The sequence below is a fragment of the Ovis aries genome, chromosome 3 (assembly GCF_016772045.2).
Source record: "Ovis aries strain OAR_USU_Benz2616 breed Rambouillet chromosome 3, ARS-UI_Ramb_v3.0, whole genome shotgun sequence".
Taxonomy (NCBI): Eukaryota; Metazoa; Chordata; class Mammalia; order Artiodactyla; family Bovidae; genus Ovis; species Ovis aries.
In genome coordinates, this window is record NC_056056.1 from 200422829 (window position 1) to 200443484 (window position 20656).

Here is a 20656-nt window from a genome sequence, read left to right on the forward strand (position 1 = left end):
AGATGAAGAAATCAGGTCAAACCGGAGACAAGAAGGAAGTGGGTACAACGTGATGCTCTTCCATCAGGAAATGTAGCATCATTCTAGTGGGAGAAAGAGGATGCAGTGGACGTGGCTAATTAGGCATGGGAGAGAAGGGCATGGGGAGAAGAGTATAATAGTAATATAAAGCTTGTGAATGCTCATTTTGGGAAAATGTATAAATAAACTATGTTTTTCCCCCTTCTTCTCTCCAATGAATCTGATCTAAGCCTATTTAAAATATAAAAAAGAAGCAAAAGTTGATATCTGTAGATCTTGAAAGTAGCAATAATATTGATGGATGAAGTATTCATCAACTGTATTTTTTGTAGTCCAGAGCAGAGTCCTTACTGGTAATCTATTTAGTTCTCATCTTCAAAATAAAACTGAAAATCCATGGGTTTCAAATTGAGCTAAAGTTTAACTCTGAATTAAGCCTTTGAGTTTTTGTTTGTTATGGTTTGGGACCCTAGTTGGTTTTGTAAAGGTCAACATTGTTGAAATCCAGAGGAAGAAGGAAAGGCATACATCATTTTATTACCGAGCAGTGTCCCAGACCAAGCTGGCCTTACTCAGAATGATGAAATGGGCAAAGATGATTCCCAGTTTCTTTTCTGTTTTTGTGTTTGTTAATACAGGTTTACACCATCCAGCTTAAAAGGGGGTTTTCTTTGCCCTTGTGAGCTCCTTTCATTGCTTTCACTCATTCATCCCACAAATATGTATTAAATGCCTCCTATGAGTTAGATAACTCTAGGTGCTGAGGATAAACCAATAGGCAGAAGGGGAAAGCATGGGCTTTGTTAAACTTACAGTTTAGTGAAGAGAGAAGAGTCAGTAAACAAATATATGTCAAATAGTGATAAGCGCCATGAAGGGAAACTGAACAGGAAAGGGGGTAGAGACTGATCTTATATTTTATCTAATTTCTAACTTTTTAGTCTATAGAATTCACTGTAGTGAGAAGTACAAAGTGATGATGCAGCATTTTTCCCAAAGAGTTGACCAGTTGTCCTCCTATGACTTACTAAATTATCTCCACCTTTCCCCACTACTTTCAATGCTGCCTTTTAAAAATACATGGAATCATGCACCCAAGGATGCAATTCTAGATTTGCTTTTCACATCCAATGCCAGTACCACACTCTTTTGATAACTGCATGTTCCTTAGGACATGTTGATACTCAGTAGAGAAAGCCTTTCTTCTTTACTTTTTAACAAAATTATATTGGCTCCTATCTCTAGTTTATTCTTTCAGGTCAATTTTTAAAACTATATCATAGCATGAAATAATTTTGATTGGAATTGCATTAAAATTATACACTCCTTTGAGAAGATTCACAGCTTTATGATATTCATTCTTTTAATCTAAGAGAATAGCATGTCCTACATTTATTAGTCTTCTCTGGTTTCACTTTTAAATAAAAGGTTTTTCAACATCAATAATTTTTGCATCATTTTAATATAGCCACAATTTAATCTTAAGATGATATATTTGTACCTAAAACATTGTACTTGGTTGGAAAAAAATCATTATCTATTGTTTACCCCATTTATGTAAATGCTCACTCACCTCATAATTTTATTACTTATATAAGCTTTATAAAGATTATAGCCCCTGAGAGCCTTAATGATTTATGGGAGTTTAATAGAAAAATACTAATTTTATTTATCTATACCGGTACAACTCAACAAAAGATGAAGCTTCTAAAAGATGATCTTAAAAATTTTTGAATGCTGTCTGAGATTTGTTCTGGTAACTAGTGTTGCTTTTTAATTAGTCTTAGGTCAACCATTTTCCCTTTGGTTTTAGTCCTTCTGAAAAACAAATGCTATTAATAGAAATCTCCTGCACCAGTTATTTGTACTATGGGCTTCCTTCACTATGAATAATGAAACTTTATTGAGTGACCTTGTACTGTTCTGCTCCACAAGAATTGCAGCTGCTAGGCAACAAGGGGGCTCATCTGCCTTCAGGCGTATCAGATAGATGACTCACTCCCAGGTGAGGCTTTCATTCAGTCACCGTGGAAACTGGATGTGTGTGTGTATGTGTACACTCATATACAAGAAGTCACTAATGTTCTAGCCTAGAGGAGTTCCAATCCGTTTGATTCAAGATGAACCAAGCATTTCCTGGGCAAGCATGCATGTGTGCTAATTCGCATCTGTAATGTCCTACTCTTTTCGACATTATGGACTGTAGCCTGCCAGGTTCCTCTGTTCATGGAATTTCCCAGGGAAGAATACTGGAGTGGGTTGCCATGCACTCCTCCAGGGGATCTTATGGACAGGGATCAAACCTGAGTCTCTTGTATCTCCTGTGTAGGCAGGAAGATTCTCTACCATTAGTGCCACCTGGGAAGCCCTTCCTGGGCATAACCTCATACTATTAGAGAGTTTCAAGACCACCACCCCAAAGGAAAGCTACCTTTGAAAGCAAAGTATCTTATTTGTAAAAACAGTTTTGAATTCTGAGTCCAGAGCCGTCCTCGAAAACATAGTGCTGTTTTTCAACCTGTAACAGAACTTCTGCTCCATCAGAAACTGAAGACTGTGAACATCCTTCAGCATATTAACAGCCCCGGAATATCTATTGCTCTGAGATAATTCTGTAAAGAAATTGTTTGCTAGTATAAGCACAAGTGATTTTCAAACTTTTATTTTTTTTTTTAAGGAGAGGAACTCTCATAGGAATTCTAGTTACAGATGGAGGGCTCAGGGTGAGGGAGAATTAAAAATTCTAGTGGCACTTCCATTTTCATATAAGAAGGAACTATTGTTAACATCCATGTGTTGTGAAGGATATAATCTAAGAAGAAAATCAGTCCTTGACATTGGACAATGTTATTTTTCCTTAAATTTTTCTCATTTCACCATGGACCAGTGAAATCTTTGTCAGAGGTCAGAGGTGCTCTGTGAATTGCCTTTAAAAACTACCCATTCCCAGGTGGTGCTAAAGAATCCACCTGCCAGTACAGGAGACACCAGAGCCTCCGATTTGATCCCTGTATTGGGAAGATGCCCTGGAGAAGGAAATGCCAACTCACTCCAGTATTCGAACCTGGGAAATCCCATGGATAGAGGAGAAGAGTCAGACATGACTGAGCACATATGCACAGACACGCAGACACGCAGACACACATACACTGAAGCCTATAGAATTTGGGACTGGACCATCTAACCAAGAAAACTCCCTGCATGATGGAAGTGGCAGCAGTTTTCTGGGTGCAGAACAGCTTCTGTGTCCTGTTTAGATTCCAAAAAAGAGCTCGGTCTCTACCTCCCAGAGTCATATTACCTTCAGAAAATGCTGATCATGGTAGAAAATACAAAGATTTAGATCAGGTACAGTTGTGGTGTGTATGTGTGCTTGTGTGTGTGTGCACACCTATGTGTGTTGCAGGTAGTTGGAGAGAGAGGGGGAAACTATTACTACTTAGGAAGCACTGTACTCTGTTTGAATGGATTAAGGCTCAGACACAAATGAGAGTGGGAAGTGGGAGACATATTGGACCCACTGGTGTTCTGAGTTTGTGACTGGTTCTCCCTACCTGAATTACAGTTCCCTCTGATTGGAAAAACTCATACTAAGAAAGAGATACACTCAGAACAAATTGTCTCAACTGGATACTAAAGCAGAGGTTCTTAGCCAACTCTAAGAACTGGTTAATATTGGCACAGCAAGGATCTCTGAGATCGTCACTTGGCAAATAATAAAACAAGTCCAATGAAGTCAGTTTATCCAAGATTATGTGGCTATTTTGTGGTTAGATCAGCAATAGAACTCCAATTAGTACAATTCCCACTCTAGCACAAACCAACATTACTAACCGTTGTTGTTGTTGCACTAGCCAAATGTCCATATTAATATGTTGAAATTTGCAAAAGAGCTAAATTAGTAAAAGGATTAATGGCATGAAACATTCCTTTGAGCATCAGTTTCTCTTCGTATGAAAAATATACTTCAGCTTATGAAATTATGCAGGTTTTCAATCATGTATCTCTCATATACAGTGAACTTGAGATATATATTTAGTAAGCCCAATTCCATCTTGGAGTTCCTTGGTGGCTCAGTCAGTAAAGAATCCACCTGCAATGCAGGAGACCCAGATTCAATCCCTGTGTCAGGAAGATCCCCTGGAGGAGAAAATGGCAACCTACTCCAGTATTCTTGCCTGGAGAATCCCATGGAGAGAGGAGCCTGGCAGGCTACAGTCCAGGGGTCACAAAAAATCCATCACAACTAAATTACTGCCACCACCAGCGCCATAATTCCATCTTGAAACTAATGTTGATGTTGTTGTTCAGTCACCAAGTCATGTTCGACTCTGCAACTCCATGGACTGCAGCACACTAGTCTTCCCTGTCCCTCACCATCTCCTGGAGTTTGCCTAAGTTCATGTCCATTGAATAGGTGATGCCAACTGTTGATCTTACAGTATCCAATATTTGGTTCATTTTGAAGCATCTCTTAAACAATCATCCCCTTATCCTTCAAGAAAAAAAGACTAAAATGATCATTTTTTTGTGAGTATGAATGAAAAGTATTTCCATTCTCCATTTTTGCTTAACTTCCTTAACAAAAACTTACACATTTTTTCTTAACTTCCAGAATGAATAGTAGAGTTTCATTCCATTCTAACAGTACTTAGTGCATTTTTTAGAATTATTTTCAGAAAAGCTAGCACACCGATGTACATTTTGCCTCTGTAAGCAATATTTCCACTGTTTTACATGTAGCCATGAATTCCTAATGAGAGAGAGAGAGAAGGGACTTAAAGAAAATATTCTTCAAATGGCGTGAAACCAGTGTTCAGCTTAGATGAAATCACTGCTGCCTCCCGCTGCTGTCTGTGGCCAACATTCCCTCATTTCCTGCCTTTCATCGTTTTCATTTCAGTTAACAAACAGCCAAAGAATCACACAACTTCATACCATTTTCTTTATATTTTATTCCCCCCTACTGTGGCCTTCTGTGGTTGTAATACATATCCTATTTAGCATGGAGGCAACTCAGAAAAATGTCCCTGTCTGTCAGACAACTTGCGGTGCAAAGAGATGGACTAAAGCCCAGAACTCTGTTTTCCAGGCTCCAGGGCTGATGCCAGTCCTTTAAAAGGGAAAGCAGCACAAAGGTCACAGCAGAGCAGTGGAGAGAGAAACAAAAAGGGCATGGATCCTAGCATGTGCACTGCCCTCTGGGCTTCTCCTCTTCAGACTGGCGCCCAGAAGATGAAAAGGAAATAATTGAGAGAACACTTAGAAATGAGTAGTGGCTGTCAGTGGTATTTTAGAGCATTCAATTATACAAAACTGTAATCTCCCATTTAACATAACAGAGGGGAGTGGAATGATCTAGAATTGAGAATCATACATAGCCTGTAAGGATTACGTATTACAGGAGAATGATGATAATGTAAAATATACTTATTAAAATATATTGAACATAATCTCATTTTCATTTCTTTTAAAATTGACAAATAGTGACTTACAAAACTATATTAGTTTCAAGTGCACAACGTAGTGATTTGATATTTTATAGATTACACACTATATAGTTATTATAAAATATTGGTTATATTCTCTGTGCTGTACAGTTATTTACAATAGCCAAAATAAAGAAGGAACCTAAAATGTCCATTGACAGATAAGTGGATAAAGAAGATGTGAGATATATACATGTACACATGCAGGCAATGGAATATTGCTCAACCATGAAAAAGGAATTGAATCTTGCCATTTGCCACAACATCGATGGACTTACTTAGTGAAATAAGTTAGATAGAGACAAATACTATATCCTATCACTGATATGTGGAGTCTAAAAAAAATAAAACAAACATAACTCATTTTAAACTTTTATTTTTCAGAAAATACATCTGCAGTGTGTTGTGCCTTTCTGAATGATCATCACATACGATGATGGCTAGGTTACACTGCTTAGCTAAGCTTCCTTTTTGTGGTTTGTATTTTGAGTAGGAGATTAGATTTACAGCAAAGTAACATAAAACTGTGGTCAAGAAAGAACTGTAAGATAGTTGATGAGTTGAAGAAAGAAACATGAAATAGATAGATAATAGATAATAGGTAGGTGGATAGATTATAGGAAAAAATAAAAGCAATGGCTTACCGGTTACCCTGGTAGGAAAGAAATTTCTAGGTTTATTTAGTTGGTTGATTGGTTAGTAACTTGAGTACTTCAGGGGCAAATAATTGAGTTAATATTTAAGTCAATCATGCTGCTCTATTCCTAGCACCACGTCATGCGTATGTAAAGGCTTTTTATTTTTTCACTTTATTTTTCCTGCATCCCCTATTCTGACACCAGTGTCTTCCTCTGTTCCCAAAGGCATATAGTCTAATACGGTTGATACTTAGCACAGTGGTTCAAAGTCTAAATTCCCAAAGCCAGTCTTCTGAGCTCCAGTCTTAGCTGTACCATTTACCACTTAATATCTGTGTGATCTTTGGCAACTTATTAAATGTTGCTGTGCCTCAGTTTCTTCACATAAAATAGATCTGATAGTATTACATACTTCATAAAATATAAAAAATAAATATGTTAACATGAGTAAGGCATTTAGAACAATTTGTGTTCAAAGAGTAAGCAGTATGTGTTAGTTATTACATATTTTTTTAATTCTATATATGCACATATTTTAAATTTGTATACATTTTATCATGCTATAGATCTACCTACAGAGGTACTCGCGATTTTTCTTTAGTTCTTTAATGTGTTAATTGCACTGATAGTTATAAACACTTTGTATTCCTGAAATAAACTCTACTATTTTATGATGTATTTTTCTTATTATACCGTTGGATTCAACTGGATATTACTTTTTTAGAATTTTTGAATCTATGTTCAAAAATGAAATGAACCTACATTTTTTTTTTCTCTTCTCTTATTACTTTTCTAATATTTCTTGCTGGAATTCATGTAATGGGTAGCTATCCTTTCTTCTCCCCCTAGAACAACTTGTTTAATATTTAATAGAAATCTATAAAGCCAATTGGGTAGTCATTTTTTCTCATAAGAAATCTACAGTGATCATTTAAATTTCATAGGCTATTGACCTAGTTAAGTGTCTTATTTCTCATTGTACCAACTTGTGCATTTTTTCCTCAAAGAATTAATCAGGCTTTGAAATTTGTTTGCTATACAGTTCATAACATTATTTTATTTCTATTTCACCAGAATGTGTAATTACTTCCTATTTTTATTCTCATTTTGTTTGATTTCATCTTCTCTCTTAATTTACTAGTTTTCTCTGATCTTTACCTCTCCCCCCACCTACTTCTTTTAAAGTTTTCAAGTGCCATGCTTTTGCTTTTGCTTATCTAATTTTTTCTGCTATTTTCTCTTTTACTTTTCTCATATCTTCTTGAATTTGCTTTGTTTTCCTCTTCTAAACATTGAGTTGGATAATTTGTTCACTTTTTTCTGTTCTAAATACCTTTTTATTATATCATCCTTTGGAATAATACAAGTACATTAACTCCCTCAAACCTGCCTCTGGTCTGTTCCCTCATCTCCACCCTGATATTTTGGTGTTATCTAGAATTGTGGTTCTGAATTGCTTCTGGCATAGTTTTGTCGCTTTGCTTGACTCCATTAAGATTTTGAATTCTGTTTTGCTGATGAGAAGTCCAGTGTCAATCTGAGTCACATGCTTTTGTAGGTGATGGGCTTTTTTTTCCTCTAGATCTTCAAAAATTTCCCTCTTTGTCATTGATATCTTTACATTTTGTTGTAATAGGTCGAAATTGGGGCTTTTCCCCTTGTGTGTCCTGTCAGTCCTTTTTTTAAACTTATATTTATTGAAGTATAGTCGATTTTCAATGCTGTATTAATTTCTGCTGTCTGGCAAAGTCAGATATACATATGTGAACATTCTTTTTCATATTCTTTTCCCACTATGGTTTATCACAGAATGTTGACTGTAGTTCCCTGTGCTATGCAGTAGAACCGTGTTGTTTATCTGTTCTATACTTATAGTCCTTTTAATGTGAAGTCGTTCAGTGGCTCTAGTCCTGGGAAATTCTCAATTGCTACAACCTCAGCTTCAACTATTTTCCACTCTTCTATGTATATTATTCTCTCTTTGAGGCTCATTTTATAGGAGAAAATAACATGTCTATTTCTATTATCCATACCTCTTATATTTTGCTTTCATGTTTTCCTTCTTTTTATCACTTGCTAGTAATTTCTGGGAGAATGTTTCACCCTGAACTTCATCAACTCAGTCAATCATGTATGGAGTGCTTTATGTCATTTGTTTCGTTTTCATATAGAGCAACACCATTTTAATGCCTGGTTTTCATTTCATGTCAGAACCCTCAGAGCCACCTAGTGGTTGTATTCTTCCTGACTTCTGACCCCAGCAGAGCTTGAAGATTACTCTGATATTATCTTGAAGTGAAAGTGTTAGTCTCAGTCGTGCCAGACTCTTTGCAACCTCTGTAGACTCAATAGCTCTCCAGGCTTCTCTGTCCATGCAATTCTCCAGGCAAGAATACTGGAGTGTGGAGCCCTTCCCTTCCCCAGGTGATCTTCCCAACCCAGGGATGGAACACAGATCTGATTGCAGGCAATCTGTCCTGCATTGCAGGCAGATTCTTTACTGTCTGAGCCACCAGCCTCAACTGGTACTAAGCAGCCTCTCTACCTCAGCTTTTTTCTCTCTCTTCTTCGGTCCTCTACTGTGGGTGACCATTCCTTAACAATCCCTGAACACCCGGGTCCAACCACTTCAACCGCCCCAAGGGTTCCTGCTAGCTTTCCACAGTCATTTTTACATGAATAGCGATCTGCCCCCCTCTAATGTTTAATTTTTTCTTAGAGTGGAGGTCTAGATGGAAATGAGCAGCCTCTGTCTGTCTGCCATCTTGTTAGGAACGGGAATTAACATAATTCCATAAACTGTATTTTTAGGAGTCTCAAGATAGAATGCCCTTGTGGGAATCACTTTCTCTTTTTAGGATGTGGAAGTCTCATTTTAGAGAGAAAAGGGTATTAGAAAGCTTGCCTCACAGGAGAATAAAATAATAGAAAAAGGGAATATCTCATGCTATATCCTGAGCGTCTGTGGATCCCTTATTAGAATCTGTTACTCCTAAGAACTTAAGAGTATAAAAATGGCACCTTCTCCCACCCCTCAGGCTGCATGTTTTTTTAATGCTCTGGAAACAGGTATACATTGGAGACTAATTTATAATTTCAAGGATCAAATCTAATTATGCATTTATTTACCATTTTACCTTCATTTTGCTCATTCCCTCAGAATCAACCTACCGACACCAAGCAACCATTGATGATGAAGTTGTCACCATGGAGATACTAGATACTGCTGGGCAGGTGAAAAGGAATTCAGCTCTAATATTTCTGGATAAATAAAAATGAGATGTGCATAACATGAACAGAATTAAGACACTTTTCTATAGTTAACTAATGATGCCTAAAGACTTATCTAGTTATGCTTTATATTAGTTTATTTGCAATAGCTTATGTATGTGTCCTCATATAAATTACTCAGTGCTCCAAAAGGGTTTTGAAAATACCCTAACATTCATATGCTATCATCTAAAGTATAATTGCTCACCTCTATTATGGGGAGATCACAAGGTATTAATGTTAGGTTTTCATGGTTAATGTGTTTTGAAATACTCTGATCAAGTTAAATATATATCTTTACTGGAAAAGTTCTCAGCACCCTTAATATGCTTATATATAAGTTGAATCTTAAAGAAATCTATAATATTTATATTCTCGACTTATATAAACTTAGAATCTTTTTTCAGAATATTTTAAGAATCTTTTCTATAATATTCTTTCTAAATCTCATCACATCAGATTAAAGATTTGAGCCACATCACTGAATGCTAACAACTTATTTTAAAATGAAACTAATATACATTTGCCTTGCAGCCAGTCAATTCTGAAATTATAAACAGTTTATAGGAAGGAAGGCTTGGTTCCCAAGAGATGAAAGAAGTGAAAGTGAAAGTTGCTAAGTTGTGTCTGACTCTTTGCAACTCCATGGACTATACAGTTCGTGGAATTCTCCAGGCCAGAATACCAGAGAGGGTAGCCTTTCCTTTCTCCAGGGGTTTTTCCCAACCCAGGGATTGAGCCCAGGTCTCCCGCATTGCAGGCGGATTCTTTACCAGCTGAGCCACAAGCGAAGCCCTTCCAGGAATAGTGGTGACCACTAAGAATAAGAGTTAGGAAACTGAAGGATATCATAGTGCTTTTCAGTTACTACTTGATAAAACTATTTAATCTAAGAAATATATATGCAGCTAGTTATACAGTTTTCCTTCTCATCACTACTTGCTCCCCATATATATTCTCACCTTCCAGTACTGATTCTAAGGAGAGAAACATCAGGAAAATACGTGCCTGGAGAAGTCATTTGAGCCTATAATGGTGATACATTTTCAAATCACACCTGCTTCAGAATGCTTTCAAATGCTACCTTCTTAAGAAGGAGGGATCACCCCTTTTGAGAATCACAGCAATTGAGTTTCTATCATTATTGAGACTGCATAATATATCAAAGATGCTGAGATAGAAAATGAAGCCCAAATCCCTTAGCTTTACTTAGACTCTATACAATTTTTCACTTTTGTTTTGGTGGCTAATTGTCTCTAATCTGAAGAAAAGAAGATTAAAAAACAAAACAAAATCAAAACCATTCATTAATTCATACCTCTAATTCTGATCTCAGAGGATGGGGTACGGTCTACTTGTTTATTATCTATTGGCCAATTGTTTAATTGTGATGAAAAATCTCAGAGGCAGTGTGCTCAACTAGGAGGATAATTTCTTTACAGTCCTTGCAATTACGCATTTAATGATGTGGCAAGAAAAAGTTAGAATCACAAAGTTAGGTTCCATACAGTTAGAAAATGTTTAGTTCCCTAAGTTATGCTTCTGTTCCAAACTGAGAGGGTCAGCTGGTTCAGGCAGTCTACCAAGAATTTCCAACGCTGCTGAATGTAAAGAATGGTTGTTAAAAGGATCACTGTTAGCAATTGCAGCATCTATACACTGCAATTACTTCCAGGTCTCCCGACTGCTATTTTTTTCCCTGCCAACAGGAAGACACCATTCAGAGGGAAGGACACATGCGATGGGGGGAAGGCTTTGTGCTGGTCTATGACATTACTGACCGAGGAAGTTTTGAGGAAGTGCTGCCACTTAAGAACATCCTGGATGAGATCAAAAAGCCCAAGAACGTGACTCTCATCTTGGTTGGAAACAAAGCTGACTTGGACCACTCCAGACAGGTCAGTACAGAAGAAGGGGAGAAGCTGGCCACAGAACTGGCATGTGCTTTTTATGAGTGTTCTGCCTGCACTGGAGAAGGGAACATCACCGAGATATTCTACGAGCTGTGTCGAGAGGTACGTCGCCGGAGGATGGTCCAGGGCAAGACGAGGCGACGCAGCTCCACCACGCACGTCAAGCAAGCCATTAATAAGATGCTCACCAAAATCAGCAGTTAGGCAGCTCCGTCCTTGGGAAGACCCTGCTCAGGTGGGTTTGGGTAATTGGAAACATTTTCTTGCCCTTTTTCTTCCTCCAAAGAAAAGAAGATACTACATTCCTTGTTCTAACTCTGGGAGAAGTTTGGGCTTCCCACCGGTCCCAGCCTTCCGTATGTTGGGAAGTTGCAGAGTGTTTTAATGCAATTTCAGTGCTGACAGTCTCTCTTTTGCCTGCTTAAATAAAACATGCTGTATTGCAGTTTGAACATGTAATCACTAGATTCTAAATTGACTGGGTTCATATTAAGCTATTTTTAGGCATCTTCGCCTTGCTTCCATAGGTTGAAGTCTTTTCAAAAACATTTTAAATTCTATTCCTTGTCGAAACCTATAAATGATCATCCTAAAAATCTAAGATAACAGAAAATACAGGGCTTCCCAGGTGGCGCTAGTGGTAAAGAACCTGCCTGCCAATACAGGAGACATGTTGGTTTGATCCCTGGATCGGGAAGATCCCCTAGAGGAGGGCATGGCAAGCCTCCAATATTCTTGCCTGGGAGAATGCCATGGACAGAGGAGCCAGGTGGGCTACAGTCCATAGGGTCACAAAGAGTCAGACACGATTGAAGCGACTTAGCATGCATGCACGCAATAGAAAACACAGTAAGGGTAGCTGAGACGTTGTACTGAAGAATAGAGCCTTAGTTTCTATTTGAAGTGAGGCTTTTCTGAATGATCTTAAACGATCTAGTTTTTCTTTAACCTTTGTTCTGTTCTTAAATTCAAACATGCACTCACGAGGTTTTCCATTGTCACAGAGAGTTTCATTTCAATTTGAGTTGACTGTCTCCTTGATCTGTTTGTTGCTCATTGCATCCTAATTATTCTTCTGTGATTCCAACAAGACTTAACTATAACAGAGACAGCAGGACCCCTCATTTCAAATCTGCCAGGCCATTTCTCATCAAGCCCAGGGTGAAATAAAGACAAAAGGAATTTTTTCACCAAACTCTGACTTTATTGAATGCTAATAGAAGATTTAGAATTGGATTCTAGGATGCTAATAGAGGATTCAGAATTGGATTCTTATAAATTAGATTTATTCATTTACATTTCTTTCTATGTTTATCATCTTAGCAGAAAGACAACATTCAAATAAACAGGGGAATTAAAAATGATGCTTAACTACTCTTCTGTTGGGGAGCCCAGGTTCTGTGCCAGGCACAGTAAGAATTAGCCTCTGATTCATTTAAACTGGCTACATGGCTTCTAATATATTGGATAAATTAATTCACTTAGAATTCAGAAAAGAGTGAGTGGTTAGAGTTCACTATATCTGAATAAATGTGTATAAAACAGATTCTTATATTGTGCAACTGTCTATAACTGATAAAGCTTTATGATTCTTTTTTCCCCTATTATGCCCCCATATATTAAGATTTGGGCACTTTATTTTAGAAGAAAATATATATCTTTTACATATGTGTGTATTTATAAATGCATAGATATATATATAAAACTTTGTAAAAGTTGGAGGCTTTAATTCACCAATGCATTTGGACAACTCGGTGTAATTGACTATTTTATGTGAATATAATAAAAAGCATAATTTTCACATTCTGTCACATTCAGGCAGTCTTTCTTGTGGTAACAGGAGAAGTTTGCCATTTTAGGAGAGATTTTGGAAGACTATTGGATTGCAGAGTTGATGACTTATTGAATGTGATGCAAAGAAATAAGCACCTGTTCATAATAATCACTACTATGTTTAGAGTCCTTACATGCTATTGCAGGCCCTTCGTGTCTTATCTCATCATATTCTCACAGTACCCCTATGCAAGAGATAGTATTATGGTCACAGTTGTAAGGATGAAGATACTGAGCCAAAAGGGAAAACAAGTTTGCACAGCTATTTAGTGGGTAAAGCTAGGATTTGAATTCAGAGAGGCAAAGTCAGACTGTAAGCCTATACTGTGATCCACCATAGTGTCTTAGTAGACTTATTCTTGAGTCATCAGTATGAAGAAACAGAAAGGAGCAAATTTAGGGAAGACTTGTTTTATTCATAGGGCTTCCCTGGTGGCTCAGTGGTAAATAATCCACCTGCCAATGCAAGAGACAGGGTTCCATTCCTGGGTCAGGAAATCCGCTGGAGACGGAAATGGCAACCCACTCCAGTATACTTGCGTGGGAAATCCCATGGAGAGAGGAGCCTGGCAGGCTACAGTCCATGGGATCACGAAAGAGTCGGACACAACTTAACAACTAAACAACAATAAAAACTGTTTCAGTTATGCTTTCATTTATTCATGAACAAATATTTATAGATAAACTGGACATGTAACTTGACACATTAGTCCATCCGATGGTTTCTGAGCTGAACCTTGAAGAATACAGTTAACCTTTGAACAGTGGAGGGGGCTAGGGGTGCCAACACTTCACACAGTTAAAAACCCATGTGTAACTTTTGACTTCTCCAGAACATAACTACTAATAGCCTACTGTTGACCAGAAGCCTTACCAATGATATAAACTGTTGACTGACACATATTCTGTATGCTTTATGCATTATATATTGTATTCTTATGTAAATTAAGCTAGAGAAAATGTTATTTAAAAAATCATAAGGAAGAGAAAACACAGTTACAACACTGTACTGTGGTGGGCTACAGTCCATGGAGTCACAAAGAGTCAGACACAACTAAGAAACTGAACATGTATACATGCACTGTGTTTATCAATACTATAAGTTTATGTCATCTGTTTATAAAATGAATCATTCTATAGTGCATATAGAAATATAGTCTTATGTGTTATGAAGCACTGTAGATGTTATATGTATTATATTTGATGTCAACAATGGAAAAATCTGTGAAAAAAATTTATGTTTATTTCATGCATTGATAATGAAGAAGCAGCAATATGATTCCTTTATAGTAGCCTAATGTAATCAGTATGATTGCTTCATATTGGGGTAGCCTATACACAATGAATGACTCCATTATAAAATTTGTATGGTGTACAGTATTACAGTCAAATTCATAACACAGTATTGGAAAATTCACATTTTCCAAAAACCTCTTACCCATGACAATAAGCTGATACATAGTTTCTTCAATTTGGGGAGAGTGGTATATTGTACTGTAATATGATTCTTTGAAAACAAAGTTATAAGTGATAAGAAAACTAACACATCATTAATTTTATAGTAAATATCACTCACCTTATATCTATATGATCTCCATATCTACATATTTTTAATGTATTCATGACATATCTTTTTCTTAATTGTTTCTATATTTCTAGGCTATGTGTTTTATCTGCAAGTTTTTTCAAATTGTCGCAAACCTCCAGAAAGCTTTCCAAGGTATTTGTTCAAAAAAAAAATCCACACATATGTGGACCCATGCAGTTCAACCCTATGTTGTGCAAGGGTCACCTGTACATACAAGTTATCTAGGAAAGAAAGATGGTAAAAGTATCTAATCAAAAGGAATAGCATGGAACCAAAATATGGAGACATGAGAGGTGATGGTAATGTAGTAATTACAAGTTTAGAGAGCCACATTTATCATTCTTGAAGAAGAGAAAAAGAAGGTGAGGAGAGAGAAGGGATTAAGAGAAAGAAAAAAAGATAAGGGATTCAGAAGTAAAGAAAACATGTCACATCTATTCATAAAACTACAAGTTTAGGTAACTACATGTTAAAGGACCAAGTAGGTAACTTAGCTGTGATGCATTTTCAATAAAGTCCATTTAGACAGGGCAGGGAAAAGGAAAGCAGAGAAAATTTGTTTTTAAAATGGCGTCTTCTAGAAATACAATCTCTTTCATTCTCTCATGCTATACTTGGGGATGAAACTCAGCCAGTGCCCATTAAGAATATGCTGCTAAAGAGGCCTACTGTAATATCTGGATGCTCTCTTAGGTCAAACACTAACGAAGTGAACTTTAGAGTCTCCAATATCAGCATCTTCCTTAGCCAGATGTATGCAAATCCAGACCTGTTAAAACACAGAACTGCTGGCAGAAGTCCCAACTGGTAATTACAGAAGAACTTGAGATTGCACAAATATAAATTAGTTATTCCTCTCATGCCTCAGGCTTCTCCGCAAATGAACATTATAAACACATTGGTTCTTTTACACATGACAGAAACCTGTGTATTCTTGAACAGTAATGATGGGTTGTTATTACCACACTACCACTACCGATATTTGCTTTCTTGTAATTGTTTTACTTGCAACAGTCAAAAGACTTTTCCGTATATTGTCTTTGTACTCGTATGCCTCACAGCACTGAGAGAAGGCAGGATCTTTCTTTTAAATAATATTTAAAAGACATAGACATAAATAAACACAACATCTTGCATTCCAAGTGTGGTAACAATCAAGCTTTCTTATTAAAACAGCCTCTGTCCACTTTGAGGATAAGGAAAGTAGTCAGTTCATTGGGCCAAATTTAATCAAAGTAAAGTTGAATTAAGGGTAAAGTTGTTGAGCTAATCACTTATTGGGAGAGTCTGAGAAGAAAAAGGACAAGTAATTTTTTTTTTTTTCTCCATAGGTTTGGCATGTTACATTTAGCGAATTCTGTATTCCCATATATATGGGTCTGTTTGGAGACTGTTCTGTTTCATTGGTCTGTTTGTTCATGCTCTAGAACCATGCTATGTTAAAATTTGAGCCCAATAATATGTAATAATTACTCCTATTATAACATGATTTTTTTAAGAGAACATATGCTCTTTATTTTCATGTAAAATTTTGTGTTCACCCTGAATTATGTACAATAATAAGAGTGGTAAGCTTACTTCTTTGTGACTGGAGTAGTGATACTCCCTGAGGTGATCAAAATTAAGAATAAATTTTTTTATTTGGGCATTACTGTACTCTGGGACTATGTAACTATTTGTTCTAAAAATAGAATCAGAAGGAAGATTTTCTGTTTGTGCTTAGAAGGTAGTGTCTATTTTTCCCCAGCCTTACTAAGATATAATTGACAAAACATTGTGCAAGTTTAAGGTGTACAACCTGATGATTTAATGCATGTGTATATTGCGACCACAATAATATTTATCATGTTTATCACCTCACATAATTACCTTTTCTTTTTTTTAATTTAAATTTATTTATTTTAATTGGAGACTAATTACTTTACAATATTGTATTGGTTCTGCCACACATCAACATGAATCCACCACGGGCGTACACGTGTTCCCCATCCTGAACCGCCCTCCCACGTCCCTCCCCGTACCATCCCTCCAGGTCATCCCAGTGCACCAGTCCCAAGCATCCTGTATCAATACCTTTTCTTTTTTGTCGTGAGACTACTTAAAGTTTACTATCTCAGCTACTGTCAAATACAGTATTTTTAACTATAGTCAGCATACTGAATATTAGATTCCCTGATCTTATTATTTTATAACTGGATGAGTGACTGGAACTTTGTACACATTGACCAAAATCTCCCCATTTCCCCTACTTCCCATCCTTGGCAACCACGATTCCACTTTGGTTTGGCTTTTTTAAAGATTCTAATGTAAGTGAAATCACATGATACTGTCTTTCTCCGACTTATTTCACTTAGCCTACTACCCTCAAGGTCCATCTATGTTGCTACAAATGGCAAGATTTCTTCTTTTGCCTGGTGAAATAATATTCAGTAGTGTATGTATGCATCTCCTTTTCTTTGTTCACTCATCTGTCGATGGGGACACTTAGGTCCTTAGATCCCCAGTGTAAGGCCCTTTCAAGATCTCCAGGGGTGCAGACAGGAGTGTTTTCTGCAGGGTTCCTGAGCCATCAGGATTGTTTATGGACTCTGGCTGGAATGGACTGGAGCCCAGGTACAAGACCCTTTCAGAGTTTGCATTCGGACTAAGTTTCAGAGGCTTACCTTTGGGGGTTCTCAGACTGTGGTCAAGAGGGGCTGGAGGGGGTTCATGAGCCTCTTTTGTTATCCAGTGCACAGGTGGGTGTCACTCCTCCAGGCTTCCTCGGTATCTGGTGCTGGTAACAGATCCAAACCCAAAGGGGCTGTAGCTGAGTTCTTATGGGTATGGAACTGTTTGTCTGTAGGCAGGACCACAGTTCACAAGTCAGCCATATGGTGGTGAACTGCCTTCTTAAAATGGCCTCAGTCTTTGACTACACTTCAGTTTCACAGCCTACAATCTGGATCCCAAAGCTCACACGAAGACACTTTTGTCCATGTGAGTGCTGTGTGTTCAGTCCTGTCCAACTCTCTGTGACCCCATGGACTGTTGCCTGCCAGGCTCCTCCATCCATGGGATTTTCCAGGCAAGAATACAGGAGTGGTTACCATTGCCTTCTCCAGGGAATCTTCCTGACCCAGGCATCGAACACACATCTCTTGCATCTCCTGCATTGGCAGGCAGATTCTTTACCGCTCAGCCACCCAGGTAGCCATGTCAAATTATTGTTGCCAAGGGGAGGATATATGCGAGGGACAGCTTATTCAGTCATCCTGCTGATGTCACTTCTATATAAGTTAATATTACTAAGTGTATGAATGGCGATGAAGCAAGATTCACTTTGCTTCGGTAGGCACAGAGTCTTATTTTCAGTGTTAAAATTATATCATTCATCTGGCCATGGTGAAGTAACAGGGACCAGACTAGATGTTTATACATATTAAACAACTAGAAAGAACCAGACAAAATATTTGAAACAATGGTTTTCAGTCTTTGAATGACAAGCAGTACAGTATGATAATCCCTGAGAGAAAGGAAAGAATGAGGTAAACCCTATAGTCGTTCCAGTTTCCTGCCAAATGGCAGGTTCCAAGCAGTATTATATTTCAAAACAGAGCCTGGCAGTTGTACTGAGTTGAGGAGACAAAAATCGGAGTTTGGGGAGGCCAAGTTGATAAGACCCTATTGGATAAAATGCCTAGAAAGGCTCAATGGTAAAGAACCCTTTCAAATCAGGAGGCACAAGAGATGTGGGTTTGATCCCTGGGTATGGAAGATCCCTGGGAGGGGGAAATGGCAACCCACTCCAGTATTCTTGCTGTGAAAATCCCAGGGACAGAGGATTCTGGTGGGCTTCAGTTCATGGGGTCCTAAAGAGTCTGACATGACTGAAGCAACTGAGTACAAGCACACATGTGGAGAGATCTTCAGAAGGGTTCTTTATAGCCTTTGGCTGAGTATAGACCTTTGCATGATGAGAAAAAATTCCTCAAGTTTGGAGAAAAAAGCCCTGGAAAGAAATAGGCCAAAAATTGGGAGGTGCATACATAGGGCTGACAATAGTATTTGTATTCCCACTGGCCAGGATGAAAACACCTTGTAATACACAGGGCATCAGGTAATATGCAGGACTTCAAAAGCATATTGTGTTAATTATGGGTCTAAATTAGCCCTAGACCCAGCTGCCATAAGAAAGCTTAAAAGGATGTCTGAATTTTTTTTTCAAACTGAGTCCAGGTAGCTTGATTTTATTCTGGAATAATACCCAATTCACTATACAACGGTATACAACAAATCCTGCACTCAAGATAAAAATTAAAATGTCTGGCATCTAGTCAAAAATGACCATTTATGCTGGGAAACAGGAAAATATGATTCATAAATAGAAGAAAATTCAGTCAACAGGAGCAGACCAAGATATGTCAGATGATAGCATTAAGAAACAAGTAACTTAGCTCTTCTAAATATGACATATATGCTTAAGAAGATAGAGACATGAACAGTATGAGGATAGAAATGAAAGATATAAACAAGGTTTAATTGTAACTTCTAGAGATTGAAGATACAGTATCTGAAATAACAAAACATTAGGATTAACACCAGATGAGGTCCTAAAAAAAATCACAGGGGAATTTAATGACATAGTACTAGAAATAATCCAAAATAAAGAGAGGAAACAAGACAATAATAAAGAATCAGTGGCATCTGAAACAAACTCAAACAATCTAACATACATATAATTAGATTCCCAGAACTAAAGGAAAGGGATGGTGGAATAAAGAACTATTTGAACAAATAACGGCTGCAATTTTCTCAAATTATAAGCGCCACAGCTCCAAGAAGCTCACTAGACATTAAGTAATGAAAAGCAGAGGAAACAACCCCAAGGAACATAAAAATCAAATTCCTGAAAAAAAGAACATTTAAAAAGCAGCCGAGGGTAAGGATAGTAGGTGGAAACATGAGTACAGTGAAACAAAAGATGGTAAAATGTAATTATATTATTTGAAGATGTGCAATGATAAGTTCAATGAGTATCATGTAAACCTAACAACCATTTAAAACAAAAATGAAAGCAAGAACAAAAATATAGATGTAGCTAATAAGTCAATAGTGTTTATAAAATGGAAGAAATACTAAATTCAAAAAAAGACAGAAAAAGGAAATAAGGAAAAAATAACAGATGAGCAAAACAGAAAACATGAGCAAGATAGTAGCTTTAAATTTAATCATATCTTTAACTATGTTAATTGTAACAAGTGGAATAGACCATAGAGAGGCTCATGTAAACCTTCTAGGGTGAAGAAACTATCCTACATTATGATTATTATGATAGTCATATGACTACATACATTTTCTAAAGCTCATCAATTTGTAAGCTTAAAATTGGCTTATTTATTGTATGTGAATTCTATCTCAAGAATGCTGAGCTTTCAGTTGGCAGTTCAGCAAGGGGGACATGTCAAAGATAACCATCCTGAAATCTATGTAAAACAAATGTTCAACATCTCAGTATAGGTTTCTAATTTGTACTTTTCCCACTCTTAATAAAGTATCAATATTGTATTTTAAAATAATAGTTTCATTTGAATTGTCCATGCTCCTATGTCATTTCGGGCTCCCTGGCCTGAATTACCTGTAGTCACTAGAGACCCATTGCAAGTGAATGTCATTCTGTTCTCTTGTGGGCCCAAAGACCTTTTTAATTTTCCTTTAGAAACACAAATGAGCGCCTGAACTTACGAATTTTGGACTGTGCATTATGTACATGTGTCTGTCTAGTCTTTCTTTACCTATTTTATGATAGAAGAAAATAATTTGGTTTATTCCCTGGCAGAGTATTTTTAAGAATAAAATCTCATTGTTCAGCAATCTAGGAATGTGTTTGTTGATGCCTTCTTGATGCTCCTTAATGGTTTATGA

At 37.2% G+C, this 20656-nt stretch overlaps 1 protein-coding gene across 1 annotated transcript in view; it reads left to right on the plus strand.

The window, feature by feature from the left end:
- Positions 1-16408, plus strand: part of RERG (RAS like estrogen regulated growth inhibitor) — a 139256-nt gene extending 122848 nt beyond the window's left edge. Inside the window, exons 4-5 of the mRNA XM_012175305.4 lie at positions 9309-9382; positions 11128-16408. Coding sequence (XP_012030695.1) covers positions 9309-9382; positions 11128-11535 — 482 coding nt within the window. The 3' untranslated portion in view covers positions 11536-16408. The remainder of the gene's footprint in view (positions 1-9308; positions 9383-11127) is intronic.
- The last annotated feature ends 4248 nt before the right edge of the window (positions 16409-20656 follow it).